The sequence below is a fragment of the Heterodontus francisci genome, chromosome 45 (genome assembly GCF_036365525.1).
Source record: "Heterodontus francisci isolate sHetFra1 chromosome 45, sHetFra1.hap1, whole genome shotgun sequence".
Lineage (NCBI taxonomy): Eukaryota > Metazoa > Chordata > Chondrichthyes > Heterodontiformes > Heterodontidae > Heterodontus > Heterodontus francisci.
In genome coordinates this window covers 9,647,841-9,664,237 of record NC_090415.1, presented here as the reverse complement: position 1 = coordinate 9,664,237, position 16,397 = coordinate 9,647,841, and the positions used below count along the sequence as shown (strand labels likewise).

Genomic DNA, 16,397 nt, shown 5'->3' with positions numbered 1-16,397 from the left:
TTCTACACTCAGACTGTACCATTGATGAACAGCTACAGAACGAATGTCATTCATAAAAGTGGGAGTTCCAGAATTTGGGCTGAGTGATGATGAAGGAATGGTGTTATATTTTTGAAGTCAGGATGTTGTGCAAACTAGAGATGAAATTGCAGGTGGTAATGTTCTCATAAGCTTGCTGTCCATGTTCCAGTCAGTAGCAGATGTCATGGGTTTGGAAGGTGCTGTTGTACGGTACTTCCTCAGGTTGATGCAGTACATCTTTTAGATGGGACACACTGTGCACTGGTGGGTGGAGGGAGTAAATGCATAACCTGGTGAATGGTAAGATAATCAAGCCTGCTGATTTGTCCTGGATGGTATCAAGATTCTTCGGTGTTTTTAGAGCTGCACTCAACCAAGCAAGTGGAGAGTTCTTTCTTCTTTGGGCCTCCTTATCTCGAGAGACAATGGATACGCGCCTGGAGGTGGTCAGTGGTTTGTGAAGCAGCGCCTGGAGTGGCTATAAAGGCCAATTCTGGAGTGACAGGCTCTTCCACAGGTGCTGCAGAGAAATTTGTTTGTTGGGGCTGTTGCACAGTTGGCTCTCCCCTTGCGCCTCTGTCTTTTTTCCTGCCAACTACTAAGTCTCTTCGACTCGCCACAATTTAGCCCTGTCTTTATGGCTGCCCGCCAGCTCTGGCGAATGCTGGCAACTGACTCCCACGACTTGTGATCAATGTCACACGATTTCATGTCGCGTTTGCAGACGTCTTTATAACGGAGACATGGACGGCCGGTGGGTCTGATACCAGTGGCGAGCTCGCTGTACAATGTGTCTTTGGGGATCCTGCCATCTTCCATGCGGCTCACATGGCCAAGCCATCTCAAGCGCCGCTGACTCAGTAGTGTGTATAAGCTGGGGATGTTGGCCGCTTCAGGGACTTCTGTGTTGGAGATATAGTCCTGCCACCTGATGCCAAGTATTCTCCGAAGGCAGCGAAGATGGAATGAATTGAGACGTCGCTCTTGGCTGGCATACGTTGTCCAGGCCTCGCTGCCGTAGAGCAAGGTACTGAGGACACAGGCCTGATACACTCGGACTTTTGTGTTCCGTGTCAGTGCGCCATTTTCCCACACTCTCTTGGCCAGTCTGAACATAGCAGTGGAAGCCTTACCCATGCGCTTGTTGATTTCTGCATCTAGAGACAGGTTACTGGTGATAGTTGAGCCTAGGTAGGTGAACTCTTGAACCACTTCCAGAGCGTGGTCGCCAATATTGATGGATGGAGCATTTCTGACATCCTGCCCCATGATGTTCGTTTTCTTGAGGCTGATGGTTAGGCCAAATTCATTGCAGGCAGACGCAAACCTGTCGATGAGACTCTGCAGGCATTCTTCAGTGTGAGATGTTAAAGCAGCATCGTCAGCAAAGAGGAGTTCTCTGATGAGGACTTTCCGTACTTTGGACTTCGCTCTTAGACGGGCAAGGTTGAACAACCTGCCCCCTGATCTTGTGTGGAGGAAAATTCCTTCTTCAGAGGATTTGAACGCATGTGAAAGCAGCAGGGAGAAGAAAATCCCAAAAAGTGTGGGTGCGAGAACACAGCCCTGTTTCACACCACTCAGGATAGGAAAGGGCTCTGATGAGGAGCCACCATGTTGAATTGTGCCTTTCATATTGTCATGGAATGAGGTGATGATACTTAGTAGCTTTGGTGGACATCCGATCTTTTCTAGTAGTCTGAAGAGACCACGTCTGCTGACGAGGTCAAAGGCTTTGGTGAGATCAATGAAAGCAATGTAGAGGGGCATCTGTTGTTCACGGCATTTCTCCTGTATCTGACGAAGGGAGAACAGCATGTCAATAGGCGATCTCTCTGCACGAAAGCCACACTGTGCCTCAGGGTAGACGCGCTCGGCCAGCTTCTGGAGCCTGTTCAGAGCGACTCGAGCAAAGACTTTCCCCACTATGCTGAGCAGGGAGATTCCACGGTAGTTGTTGCAGTCACCGCGGTCACCTTTGTTTTTATAGAGGGTGATGATGTTGGCATCGCGCATGTCCTGGGGTACTGCTCCCTCGTCCCAGCACAGGCATAGCAGTTCATGTAGTGCTGAGAGTATAGCAGGCTTGGCACTCTTGATTATTTCAGGGGTAATGCTGTCCTTCCCAGGGGCTTTTCCGCTGGCTAGGGAATCAATGGCATCACTGAGTTCCGATTTGGTTGGCTGTATGTCCAGCTCATCCATGACTGGTAGAGGCTGGGCTGCATTGAGGGCAGTCTCAGTGACAGCATTCTCCCTGGAGTACCCATCAGAATTCTGACTTGTGGCTTGTAGGTGGTAGAAAGACTTTGGGAAGTTCTCCCTGTGTCTGCATGGGTTTTCTCCGGGTGCTCCAGTTTCCTCCCACATGCCAATGACTTGCAGGTTGATAGGTAAATTGGCCATTATAAATTGCCCCTAATATAGGTAGGTGTTTGGGAAATATAGGGACAGGTGGGGATGTGGTTGGAACATGGAATTAGTGGAGGATTAGTATAAATGGGTGGTTGATGGTCGGCACAGACTCGGTGGGCCGAAGGGCCTGTTTCAGTGCTGTATCTCTAAACTAAACTAAGTTAGGACATGAGTTGCTCATCACAGAATTCCCAGTCTCTGACCAGCCCTTGAAGCCATAGAAGTAATATGGCAGAAGAAAGAGTAAATCCTTTAGTCATTTCCCATAAAGCAACATGCACATAAGAATGGGCATGTGCAAACAAGATACTGACATGCCTTGGACACAAGCTGCAATCATTAATCATAGGCTCATGGAGACAGAATAAAACCACGATCACATACCAGTAACTGAGAGGTACATAGTAAAATTCACATTCACATATCAGGAACAGAAAGGCAAAGGAAAACACTTGCTGGCAAATCCAACACAGACAGACACAGAGTAAGAGCCACACTCACATTCCAGAGAGTGACAGATCAAGAGTAAACACTCCAATTAATTACAAGTAACAAACATACTTGCATTTTAGTATCTGACAGGCACCCAGAATAAAATAAACATTCACGTATCAGAAACTGACAAGTGAAGAGTAAAAGTCACAGTAATATGTCACAAACTGACAGATACAGGGTGATCTCACATTCACTTGCCAGATTATAAAAGGTAATGAAAAAAATCTTTCTTCCAGACCTGAAACTGACAGGCACAGAATAAAGGAGTGACTTACATTGCAGTAAGTGACCAGAATGAGGAAAATCCATATTCACATGTCAGAAACTGACAGCTGAAGAGTAAAATCTGAAGTAACATCACACTCTGACAGATATGGATTGATGTCACAATCACTTGCCAGCAACTAGCAGGTACAGAGTAAAGATCTTTATTCCATACCAGAAACTGACAGGCACAAAGAGGGATGAGGTCATGCAACATGAACTTCAAAAGCAAGGTAGCAGATTAAAGAAAAGGGGTCCGCAAAAGTTGTAATCGCTGGATTACCCCCGCTGCCACATGCAGGTGATTATAGGAATAGGAGCATAGACCAGATGAATGTGTGGCTGAAGAGATAGTGCAGGAGGGAGGGCTTGAATTTCCTGGATCACTGGGTCTGTTTCTGGCCAAGGTGGGAATTGTACAAGTTGGACAGATTGCACCTGAACTGGATCAGGACCAACATCCTTGCTGGGAGGTTTACAGGTGCTTTTGGGGGAGGGGGGTGGGTGGTGGTTGTAAACTAATTTGGCAAGGGGGTGGGATACAGAGGGGACGTGCAGTAAGGGTTGATGCACAGTCAAATATAGAAGAGAAACTGAGTCAGTCTGGAAGGCAGAGAAAATGCAGACATGTTAAGACACAAACGAACAATGCAAGGCTGGATTGCATCTATTTTAACGCAAGGAGTCTTACTAGTAAGGTAGATGAATTGAGGCCATTTATTAACACACGGAAATATGATATTATTGTTTTCACGGAGACATGGTTGAAGGAAGGGCAGGACTGGCAGCTCAATAATCCAGGGTATTGAATCTTAAGGCATGACAGGGGAGGGTATAAAATAGGAGGTGGCAGTGCACAGTTGATCAAGGAGTCAATTCCTGTATAAGGAGGGATGATATCTTCGAACATTCCTCAAATGATCCATATGGGTAGAACATAAAAACAAAAAGGGGGTAATCACTTGGCTGGGAGTGCACTACAGGCCTCCAAACAGTCAGTGAGAGATAGAGGAGCAGATATGTAGGCAAATCTCAGAGAGGTTTAAAAATAATAGGGTAATAATTGTAGTGGATTTCAACTTACCCAATATCAACTGGGATCGTCTTAGTGCAAATGGCTTAAAGGAGGCAGAATTCTTAAGGTGCATACAGGAGATCTTTTTGAGCCAGCAGGTAGAAAGTCCGACTAAAGAAGGAGCCGTGCTCGACCTAATCCTAGGGAGTGAAGCCGGACAAGTGGTAGGAGTGTCAGTGGGGGAGCATTTCGGGGATAGTGGCATTAACTCTGTAATATTTAAGGAAGTTATGGAAAAGGACAAAGAGGGACCAGAAATAAATGTACTCAATTTGGGGAAGACCGATTTCAATATGATAAAACAGGATCTGGCCAAAGTGGACTGTGAGAAGCTACTTATAGGAAAGTCTGCATCAGACTAGTGGGAGTCATTCAAAAAGGAAATAATGAGAGTTCAGGGTCAACATGTTCCCATAAAGGTGAAGCGTAGGACAAACAAATCCAGGGAACCCTGGATGTCAAGGGATATCGAGGATTGGATAACGGAAAAAAAAAAGAGAGGCTTAGGGCAGAAAACAGCGGAGGCCAGAGGATTATAGAAAATGTCAGGGAGTGGGGGAGGTGGTAATTAATAAAAATATTTAATAATAAGCAGAGTGAGGAGGTGACTTGAAAAAAAAAATCGTGTCTAACAAAGTTGATTGAATTTTTTGAGGAGGTGACTCGATGTGTAGATGAGGGTAAGGCAGTTGATGTTATCTACATGGACTTCAGTAAGGCTTCAGATAAGGTCCCACATGGGAGATTGGTTAAGAAGGTAAGAGCCCATGGGATCCAGGGCAATTTGGCAAATTGGATACAAAATTGGCTTAGTGGCAGGAAGCAGAGGGTGATGGTCGAGCATTGTTTTTGTGAGTTGACGTTTGTGACCAGTGGTGTACCACAGCGATTGGTGCTGGGACCATTGCTGTTTGTAGTGTACATGAATGATTTAGACGTGAATGTAGTAGATATGATCAGTAAGTTCGCAGATGACACGAAAATTGGTGTCATAAATAGTGAGGAGGAAAGCCTTAGATTACAGGATGATATAGATGGGCTGGTAAGATGGGTGGAGCAGTGGCAAATGGAATTTAATCCAGAGAAGTGCGAAAATGTGAGGTGATGCATTTTGGGAGGCCTAACAAGGCAAGAGAATATACAATGAATGGCCAGATCCTAAGATGTACAGAGGGTCTGAGGGACATTGGTGTACTTGTCCATCTATCACTGAAGGCAGAAGCACGGGGAGATAAGGTGGTTAGGAAGGCATATGGGATACTTGTCTTTATTAGCCGAGGCATAGAATATAAGAGCAGGGAGGTTATGAGGGAGCTGAATGAAATGCTAGTTAGGCCACAGCTGGAGTATTGTGTACAGTTCTGGTCAACTCACCAAAGGAAGGACGTGATTGCAATGGAGAGCGTGCAGAGGAGATTTACCAGGATGTTTACTGGGCTGTGGCATTTCAGTTATGAAGAGAGACTGGAGAGGCTAGGGTTGTTTTCCTTGGAGCAGAGAAGGCTGAGGGGGGAACTGATTGAGGTATACAAAATTACACGGGACATTGATAGTACAGATAAGAAGAAAACGTTCCCTCAGTGGAGGGATCAACAACCAGGGGAGATAGATTTAAGTAATGGGCAGCAGGTTTAGAGGGGACTTGTGGAGAAAATATTTCACCCAGAGTGTGGTTGGAATCTGGAACACACTACCTGAAGGGCTGGTAGAGGCAGGACCCCTCACAGCATTTGAGAAGGATTTCGATGAACACGTGAAACGTCATAGCATACAAGACTATGGGCCAAGTGCTGGAAAATGTGATTCGAATAGATTCATGCTTGATGGGAGGCAAAGACACAGTGGGCCAAAGGGCCTGTTTCTGTGCTGTATAACTCTATGACAAATGTAAAGGAAAGCCAACATTCAGATAGCAGAAATTCACAGATCCAAAGCAAATCCACCATACAGTTCAACAGAAAGTGACAGGACAGAAAAAACACACACTCACATACCAGAAATTGGCATACAGAATAAAATTCACACGCCCGTATCAGAAACTAACTTGTACAGATGTAAATCCACAATCATACAGCAGAGAATGAGATGTATGACAAAACCCAGCTTCTGACACTTGAGGCAAACGTACACAGAGTGAAAACAATGCTCATGTCTCGTACCAGAAACGGCCAGATGTAGATCACAACCCATACTCACATATCAGAACGGGCAGGTACCTTGTAAAATATCTCTTAATGAACCACTGACAGGGATGCGATACAGTCCACATTCGTTCATCAGAAACATACAGATACAGATAATAAACAGTACTTACATACAACAGATTGAAAGAAACGGGTTAAAACCCACCCTCATATGTAGACATCTGATGGATACAGAACACAGGTGAGGTCTCCAAACCAGAGACTGACATGTTGAGTGAAAACAACGCTGACGTGTCATCAATTAACATGTGCTGTGTAAAGCTACACAAAAATGCCACTTACTAACAGGTACAGAGACAAAATCAAACAACCTTTCATACCAGAAACTGACAGGTGCAGATTAAAATCCAAATTCACAATTCAGAAATTGACAGATAGAGAAATGCCCAGACTCCAAAATCAGATATTAACAGATGCATAACAAAACCCACGCTCACAGAACAAAACCCATCATCACCCATTTAGAAACTGAATGTTACGGAGAATTAAAAAAAAACAATCACCTATTGAAGATTCAAATTATTGAATGAAATGACCAAATCATTGACCATAGATTGACAGATATGGAGTAAAAGCCACGGGTAAATATCACATACTGATGGGCACAGAATGAATCCCACACTCACATGTCCTGCAGGGAAGGACAAATATTTCGCGACCCAGAATGTCCATGCATTTCCTCCTGCCATATTCCGCATATATGACCAAATAGATTCTTTTGTTAACACCTCAGAAACATCATCCCTGCCAGTGTTATCATATTATATTTGATCAATTCCTTCCACTGCACAACCCTCCATATTTTTTCAGACCTGTCTTTCCTGAATATTTGTCGCCAGTAATAATAAGTTCCCTTGCCTCGCCTAGTTTCAGCCAGAAATATGTAATGGTCACGATCTCAATCTTTCATAATAACAAGAAATGCTGTATAAACTCAGCTGGTTTGGCAGCATCTGTGGAGAGAGAAGCAGAGTTTACGTTTCAGGTCAGTGGCCCTTCTTCAGAACTGGTAAATATTAGAAATGTGAAATGTTTTAAGCAAGTAAAGCGGGGGTGGGGCATGAGATAACAAAGGAGAAGGTGCAGAAAGGACAACGTCACAGAATAGCTGACCAGAAGGTCATGGAGCAAAGGCAAACATTATGTTAATGGTGTGTTGAAAGACAAAGCATTAGTACAGATAGGGTGTTAATGGATGAAATTTGAATAGGCACAAGTACAACATGGAAAAAAAAGTGGGTAAGCAAACTGTACCAACTAAGATGATATAAAATAAAATAAACAGAAAAATAAATATAAATAAGATAGAATAACTAAAAATAAAAGTAAAATGGGGGGCCCGTCATGCTCTGAAATTATTGAACTCAATATTCAGTCTGGCAGGCTGTATTGTGCCTAATCAGTAAATGAGATGCTGTTCCTCGAGCTTGCGTTGATGTTCCCTGGAACACTGCAGCAATCCCAGGACTGAGATATGAGCATGAGAGCAGGGGGGAAATGTTGAAAAGGCAAGCAACCGGAAGCTCGGGGTCATGCTTTCAGACTGAGCAGAAGTGTTGTCCAAAGCGGTCACCCAGTATGCGTTTGGTCTCCCCAATGTAGCGGAGACCTCTTTGTGAGCAGCGAATACAGTATACTAAATTGAAAGAAGTACAAGTAAATCGCTGCTTCACACGAAAGGAGTGTTTGAGGCCTGGGATTGTGAGGAGAGAGGAGGTAAAGGGGCAGGTATTACACCTCCTGCGATTGCAGGGGAAGGTGCCGTGGGAAGGGGACAAGGTGGTGGGAGTAATGCAGGAGTGGACCAGGGTGTCGCAGAGGGAATGATCCCTTCGGAATGCTGACGGGAAGGGAGGGGAAGATGCATTTGGAAGTGGCATCTCGCTGGAGGTGGCAGAAATGGCGGAGGATGATTCTTTGGATGTGGAGGCTGATGGGGTGGAAAGTGAGGACATGGGTATCCTCGGTTGAGGAAAAAGGAAGACATATCAGAAGCGCTGTCATATAAATCTTTCATGTGGTTACTTGTGACTGCAGCTGACCAACCTTATTTGGCACGCTACATGGAGATAAGGACTTGCACTTCAATGCTCGCATTTGTCCCACTCTGACCCCCACTATACTGGACGATTCGGTCCTGTTGATGGACGGAAGTGCAGAGGGGCGCTACATCCTGATAAGGAAGGGAACTATAGAGAAATTATACGGAGAGTGAAAAAAGAGACGAGTTCGTACTAGCAAAATAGAAATGGTTGATGAGGAAGAGGGACTCAGAAAGTCACTGATGTAGATGGATAAGGGCCGGCAAAGGGGTTTGGACGATCTGACTGCTGCGACAGTTTGTGGCTGTGAGAAGCACAAAATGTCATTGGTTACTTTAGACACCCAATCAGATAGATACAGAACATCAGGCAGTGACATCATTGTAAACCAGCCAATCATGAACATGGCCTTCTCCCATCCTTCATTAGCATAGGGTTCAGGGGATGTCTATAAAATGCGAGCCTGGAGTGAAATTTCGGTTATTCTGTGTCTGAAGTTGATCGTGATCATGGTTGACGAGAAGAAAACTGCAGCACCTTCCAAGAAGGGTGCCAAGAAAGTTCTGAAGAAGGCGCCAGTGAAGGGCAGCAAGAAACGGAGAAGATCCAGGAAAGAAAGTTACTCCATCTACGTGTACAAAGTGATGAAGCAGGTTCACCCTGACACCGGCATCTCCTCCAAGGCCATGAGCATCATGAATTCGTTTGTGAATGATATTTTCGAGCGAATCGCGCGTGAAGCTTCCCGCCTGGCCCATTACAACAAACGCAGGACTATCAGCTCCCGGGAGATCCAGACCGCCGTGCGCCTGCTGCTGCCCGGGGAGCTGGCCAAACACGCCGTGTCGGAAGGTACAAAGGCGGTCACCAAGTACACCAGCTCCAAGTAAATATCCGCAATGTACTGAAACACACCCAAAACACAAAAAGGCTCTTTTAAGAGCCACCCACAACTTCTCTGAAAAAGCTACAACATTGTCTGTATATTATCGACTTATATTGATTTATATATCAAGTGTCCTTGCCTTTGTGATCTCTGTTTTACTCCCATAGATTCTGGTTAATGCAGTTTCACTGCCCGTGCGATCTTTCTGTTTCTAACTAATAATGTCCCGGACATAAGTTACTGGCCACTGACCATTTGTGAGGTTTGTTCTCGGACGTGTTCATATTCGGCCCCTTATTTGTATTTCGACAATAAAAGCTGATTTAACGCACATACATCAGTTCGCAGTCACTTATTTCCCTCGTTCAAGTTTGACCTCAAAAATTAATAATTACATTATCTAGAACCCCCCGGTGGTGTCGGAACCCTCCGTCTCACACGCTGACACCTGACACTGAAAATCTACACTCCGCTGTTGTCTCCCACGAATAACAAACAATCGTTCATCAGTGATGCGGTATTATTATGAAAATTGACATGAAATGTGCCCGGTTGGAGAATGTTGTGAAAGAGACTTTCTGCTCGCTGGTTTTAAAAAGGACAGAGAGTAAACCCGAATAGATGTCAGAATGTAAAAGCCAATCTGGAACTTGTTACCAAATGTAGAATAACACAATATGAAAAAGGTTTTATTTATTTAACCGTAAAAAAAGAACTATAAATATGATATTCCATATTGAAGCCGCCCATATTGGCGAGCTTTTCAAATTTGAAAAATCGGTTGCAGTCTGACAATTTGGCGCCGTTATTTTCCGCCCTCATCTCCTTGGCGTCTCCTGATTGGTGAATTCAGCAGCTCTCTGATTGGTTACATGAAGAGCACAGAGCAGAGTGACCAATCAGTAGTGCCCACCACTCCATTCCTCCAGAAGTTACAAGGAGGAGGAATGTGGGCGGATCTCAACATTCTTCGTGAAAGTGTTTGTGAGATTGTGGCAATGTCTGGAAGAGGGAAGACCAGTGGTAAAGCTCGGTCCAAGGCCAAGTCCCGCTCCTCCCGAGCTGGATTGCAGTTCCCGGTGGGCCGTGTTCACAGGTTCCTTAAAAAGGGCAACTATGCTGAGCGGGTGGGTGCCGGAGCTCCGGGCTATCTGGCTGCTGTGCTCGAGTATCTGACAGCTGAAATCCTCGAGCTGGCCGGCAACGCGGCCCGGGACAACAAGAAGAGCCGTATCATCCCCAGACACCTGCAGCTGGCCGTCCGCAACGACGAGGAGCTCAACAGGCTGCTGGGAGGGGTGACCATCGCACAAGGCGGTGTGCTGCCTAATATCCAGGCCGTGCTGCTGCCCAAGAAAACCAGCGCTCAGAGCACGAAGGGCAAGTGAAGCTGCCAGACCTGAATTTGACAACCCAAAGGCTCTTTTCAGAGCCACCCACTTCATCTGTGAAAGGGCTGGTTACTGTCTGAGAGACGGTAATGTTATACTGTTCGCGTTATTTTGTGTTGGTATGAATTGTACTGGAGTCAAGCATTTATCTGCTCATCAGATGGAATGCATTTTAATTTTCTCTTGCCATATTTGCAAGACTTTTTTTAAACAATTCTACCGTTTATATACCACTAAGGCGTGTCTTGAGTTCTAAAATGAGCTACTCTTATAAAATGACTTGTATACAATGGTGTCGCTGCTCTCACACTGAGAACTGCAAGGTCCTGAAATTCCCAGCTACAATATGGAGACAGGAATCTGGGTCATTGCTTCGAGAGTTATCAGTGGATAGTAAAGAGGGTGGTCAAATCCTTCTGAGACATTTATGTGCTGGAATCAACAAGAGATAACAGCTCTATCTTTTGCCAATTTGATGTCTCTTTGAAGAGCCGTTGTGTTATCTGATGCCAAACTCAGTTCCGGGCAGGGTTAGTTTATTTTTTCTGGGCAGTTGTTTCAAAGAAGCTGAAGGCGGATTTTAAAAGAGATGTTGCGTTTCGTGTTTTATTTCTGTACATTGTGGAGATTTACAAGGAACTGGGATAATTCGTCAGTGTTTTTGTCCCTGCCAAGGCGGTGTGCTTGGAGAACTCCCCGGACAGCAGCAGACCCATTGCGTTCGATATGTGTGTACACAAATCACAAGATCCAAATGATTGTAGACTGATGCCATCTACTGGCTAAAAGTGAGTCATGCAAGAATATTCCCATTCCTTCAGAAATATCTGAAATTGGAGAGGAATAACATCGAGTGTGTTGGGGGCAGATTCAATCGAGACCCAGAAAACAGAATTGGATAATTATATCGAGAATAAACCAAAACTGCAGAGCAATGGAGAAAAGGCGGGTCGGTGGGAGGAGGTGAACTGGTCTTGCAGAGAGCCGGCCGCGACACGACGGGCCGAATGACCAACTTAACAGAAACATAGAAAGATAGGAGCAGGAGTAAGCCATTCGGTGCTTCGAGCCTGTACCGCCAGTCAATACGATCATGGCTGATCATCCAAACTCAGTCCCCTGTTCGCGCTTTGTCCGCGTATCCCTTGATCCCTTAAGACATAAGCGGCGATCATTTTGGAGCTAAAGACACGCTTTAGCAGTACAGAGAGTCAGAGACCCCTTTCCTATCCTGAGTGGTGTGAAACAGGGCTGTGTTCTCGCACCCACACTTTTTGGGATTTTCTTCTCCCTGCTGCTTTCACATGCGTTCAAGTCCTCTGAAGAAGGAATTTTCCTCCACACAAGATCAGGGGGCAGGTTGTTCAACCTTGCCTGTCTAAGAACGAAGTCCAAAGTACGGAAAGTCTTCATCAGGGAACTCCTCTTTGCTGACGATGCTGCTTTAACATCTCACACTGAAGAGTGCTTGCAGAGTCTCATCGACAGGTTTGCGTCTGCCTGCAATGAATTTGGCCTCACCATCAGCCTCAAGAAAACGAACATCATGGGGCAAGACGTCAGAAATGCTCCATCCATCAATATTGGCGACCACGCTCTGGAAGTGGTTCAAGAGTTCACCTACCTAGGCTCAACTATCACCAGTGACCTGTCTCTAGATGCAGAAATCAACAAGCGCATGGGAAAGGCTTCCACTGCTATGTCCAGACTGGCCAAGAGAGTGTGGGAAAATGGTGCACTGACACGGAACACAAAAGTCCGAGTGTATCAGGCCTGTGTCCTCAGTACCTTGCTCGATGGCAGCGAGGCCTGGACAACGTATGTAAGCCAAGAACGACGTCTCAATTCATTCCATCTTCGTGCCTCCGGAGAATACTTGGCATCAGGTGGCAGAACCGTATCTCCAACACAGAAGTCTTCGAGGCGGCCAACATCCCCAGCTTATACACACTACTGTGTCAGCGGCGCTTGAGATGGCTTGGCCATGTGAGCCGCATGGAAGATGGCAGGATCCCCAAAGACACATTGTACAGCGAGCTCGCCACTGGTATGAGACCCATTGGCCATCCATGTCTCCGCTTTAAAGACATCTGCAAACGCGACATGAAGTCCTGTGACATTGATCACAAGTCGTGGGAGTCAATTGCCAGCGTCCGCCAGAGCTGGCGGGCAGCCATAAAGGCGGGGCTAAAGTGTGACGAGTCGAAGAGACTCAGCAGTTGGCAGGAAAAAAGACAGAGGCGCAAGGAGACAGCCAACTGTGTAATAGCCATGACAAACAAATTTTTCTGCAGCACCTGTGGAAGAGCCTGTCACTCTAGAATTGGCCTTTATAGCCACTCCAGGCGCTGCTCCACACACCACTGACCACCTCCAGGCACTTACCCATTGTCTGTTGAGATAAGGAGGCCAAAGAAAGAGTCATAGAGAGATACAACACTGAAACAGGTCCTTCGGCCCACCGAGTCTGTGCCGATCATCAACCACCCATTCATACTTCTTTCTTTTGGGCCTCCTTATCTCGAGAGACAATGGATACGCGCCTGGAGGTGGTCAGTGGTTTGTGAAGCAGCTATTCCTACAATAATCCCACATTCCCTACCACATTCCTATCTTCCCTCAATTCTCCTACCTGTACTAGGGGCAATTTACGATTGCCAATTTGCCTATCAACCTGCAAGTGTTTGGCTGTGGGAGCAAACCGGAGCACCTGGCGGAAACCCAAGCATTCACAGGGAGAACTTGCAAACTGCGCACAGGCAGTACCCAGAACTGAACCCGGGTCGCTGGGGCTGTGAGTTTGCGGTGTTCATCACTGTGTGGCCCTAAAAGGTAGTACTGTTTAAAAAAAAAGCCTTACAAATATAAGAGGAAATTAAAACGCATTCCATCTAATAAGCATCTAAATGCCCGAATCCAGTAGTACAAACTCTTTTATGAATTTATTTAATAATTTGGCCTCAACTCTTTTCTGTGGTGGAGAATTCCACAGGTTCACCACTCCCTGGGTGAAGAAATCCCTCCTCATCTCAGTCCTACATGTCTTACCCCTTATCTTTAGACTGTCACCCCTGGTCCCCCGCCATCAGGAACATCCTTCCTACATCGAGTCTGTCCAGTCCTGTTAGAATTTTGTCGGTTTCCAGGAGATGATGTAACCATTCCATGATTCTATCCTCCAATGGGAACATGAACGTGGTGCTAAGGTGCAGATTGAAATGGTTGAAATGACATTTGAGTTCCAATGAGCTCTGGTCTGTATACTGTATAAATGACGAGCTACATGTATGCCAGCGATGCTGGCATAGTGCTGAGTATATCTGCCTTCCAAACAATTGACCCAGATTAGATTCCCGGTCATCGCAATGCCCACTCGCGGTCAAATATATTTCTGCAACCTTGCCATAGAATGTGACAAATGAAAAGCCATGACTGAATTGAAGTCGACAAATATTCTCAACATCCATGTTCTTCTCCCTTAAAGTTGATGGTCAAGGGTGCTGTGGAATTTTGCAGCTTAAAAATGTCAATGCAAATTCAGAAAGAAAGCTTACAAAATATTCTCAACATCCAATCAGATTCACTTCCTTGCTTGATCAGCTTCGCCCTGCAGCAAGTTTGTTTCCTTCAAGTGCTTATCCAGTTTCTTATTGAAATCATTGATTGTCTCTCCTTCCACCACACTTGTGGACAGCGAGTTCCAGCAGGTAAAACAGAAAATGTTCCTCCTCACACTCCCTTCCATCTCTTGCCATAAACCATCAGTCTGTGTCTCCTAGTCCTTGTACCATCAGCTAATGGCAACACGTTATCCTCGTCTAGCTTATGTACACCTCTGTCAAACCTCCTCTCAATCTCCATTTCTCTAAGGGGAACAAACCCTTACTTACAGAACACAATCCAGAGTCATCTATCCAAGCTTTTCAGGTGCAAAAGAATAGTTGTGGAGTAAGTAGTATAGATAGGAGCATAAAACTAAGAGACTTTGATTGATCAACTGATTGTCTCTGCCCAATTCACTGGATTTTCTGTATCACCTGAACACTGCTATACTCTGTGTAAAGGTTAGAGCATTTCCATGGCTTACATTTATGCAAGAACTGCTATGTCAAGGCTGGATGGCAAAGCATGAGGGTCATCTTCACAGAAATATGTCAAAATGTCTTGTTGAGAGATGTGTCTGTGTGGATGATGCACTGAGTCACGACATAAAGGAAAAGTCGTGCAGCAGGAGGGGTCCCACAATGTGGGGGTGATGGATCATGACATATTTTGCCTTTGTGAATAATAAGGACAGCTACAATAATAGGACTAATTGTATGCTATGTACATCAATATATTACAGTCTGTTTGAGCTAATGCTTGCTTCATTATGAAATGACATTACAAGGCTATAGTCCATTAAAACCTCTATGGAAGAACAATGGGAGAGACAGGTTGAAGACCACAGCATCCTTACAGGAGGTGAGATGAGATCAATGAGAAACTGCAGAATTGCAAAAAAATGGCTTCCATCAGCAAGAATGTGGCCTTTAGTATCCTTGCTGAAATAGAAAGAGAAAGCATCTGTAATGTGTGTAGATTGAACCATTAACTTACTGGGATCAAACAATGATGTCAACCTGGTCCAATTAATATACTTCGAACAATTCAAAGCTAAAGAAAACACATTGATGAAGGAAGAGCAGTGGGTGTGGTGTATATGGATTTTAGCAAGTATTTGATAAGGTTCCCCATGGTAGGCTCATTCAGAAAGTAAGGAGGCATGGGATTCAGGGAAAGTTGGCTGTCTGGATACAAAATTGGCTGGCCCATAGAAGTCAGAGGGTGGTAGTAGATGGAAAGTATTCAGCCTGGAGCTCGGTGACCAGTGGTGTTCCACAAGGATCTGTTCTGGGACCTCTGCTCTTTGTGATTTTTATAAATGACTTGGATGAGGAAGTGGAAGGCTGGGTTAGCAAGTTTGCCGATGACACGAAGATTGCTGGAGTTGTGGATAGTGTGGAAGGCTGTTGTAGGTTGCAACGGGACATTGACAGGATGCAGAGCTGTTCTGAGAAGTGGCAGATGGAGTTCAACCTGGAAACGTGTGAAGTGATTCATTTTGGAAGGTCGAATTTGAATGCAGAATACAGGCTTAATTTCAGGATTCTTGGTAGTGTGGAGGAACAGAGGGATCTTGGGGTCCATGTCCATAGATCGCTCAAAGTTGCCACCCAAGTTGATAGGGTTGTTAAGAAGGCGTATGGTGTGTTGGCTTTCACTAACAGGGGGATTGAGTTTAAGGGCTGTGAGGCTATGCTGCAGCTCTATAAAGCCCTGGTTAGACCACACTTGGAATATTGTGTTCAGTTCTGGTAGCCTCATTATAGGAAGGATGTGGAAGCTTTAGAGAGGGTGTAGAGGAGATTTACCAGGATGCTGCCTGGACTGGAGGGCATGTCTTATGAAGAAAGGTTGAGGGAGCTAGGGCTTTTCTCATTGGAGCAAAGAAGGATGAGAGGTGACTTGCTAGAGGGGTAGAAGATGATGAGAGGTATAGATAGAGTGGATAGCAGGAGACTTTTTCCCAGGGTGGAAAGGGCTATCACCAGGGGGCATAAT

The 16,397-nt window shown here is 45.3% G+C and overlaps 1 protein-coding gene and 1 long non-coding RNA gene across 2 annotated transcripts in view; both read left to right on the top strand.

Moving 5' to 3' along the window:
* The window catches only part of LOC137356470 (uncharacterized), a 164,722-nt gene that overhangs the window by 60,506 nt on the left and 87,819 nt on the right, over positions 1 to 16,397 (top strand). The gene's annotated exons all lie outside the window — the stretch shown is intronic.
* LOC137356314 (histone H2B 7-like) lies at positions 9,026 to 9,670 on the top strand. The gene has a single exon (XM_068022192.1). It carries the CDS (start codon positions 9,026 to 9,028, stop codon positions 9,404 to 9,406), a length of 381 nt encoding a protein of 126 aa, XP_067878293.1. The 3' UTR covers positions 9,407 to 9,670.

What these genes read in the sequence shown, in the direction of transcription:
- LOC137356314 (XM_068022192.1), top strand. Translation starts at nt 9,026, where the DNA reads ATGGTTGACGAGAAGAAAACTGCAGCACCTTCCAAGAAGGGTGCCAAG.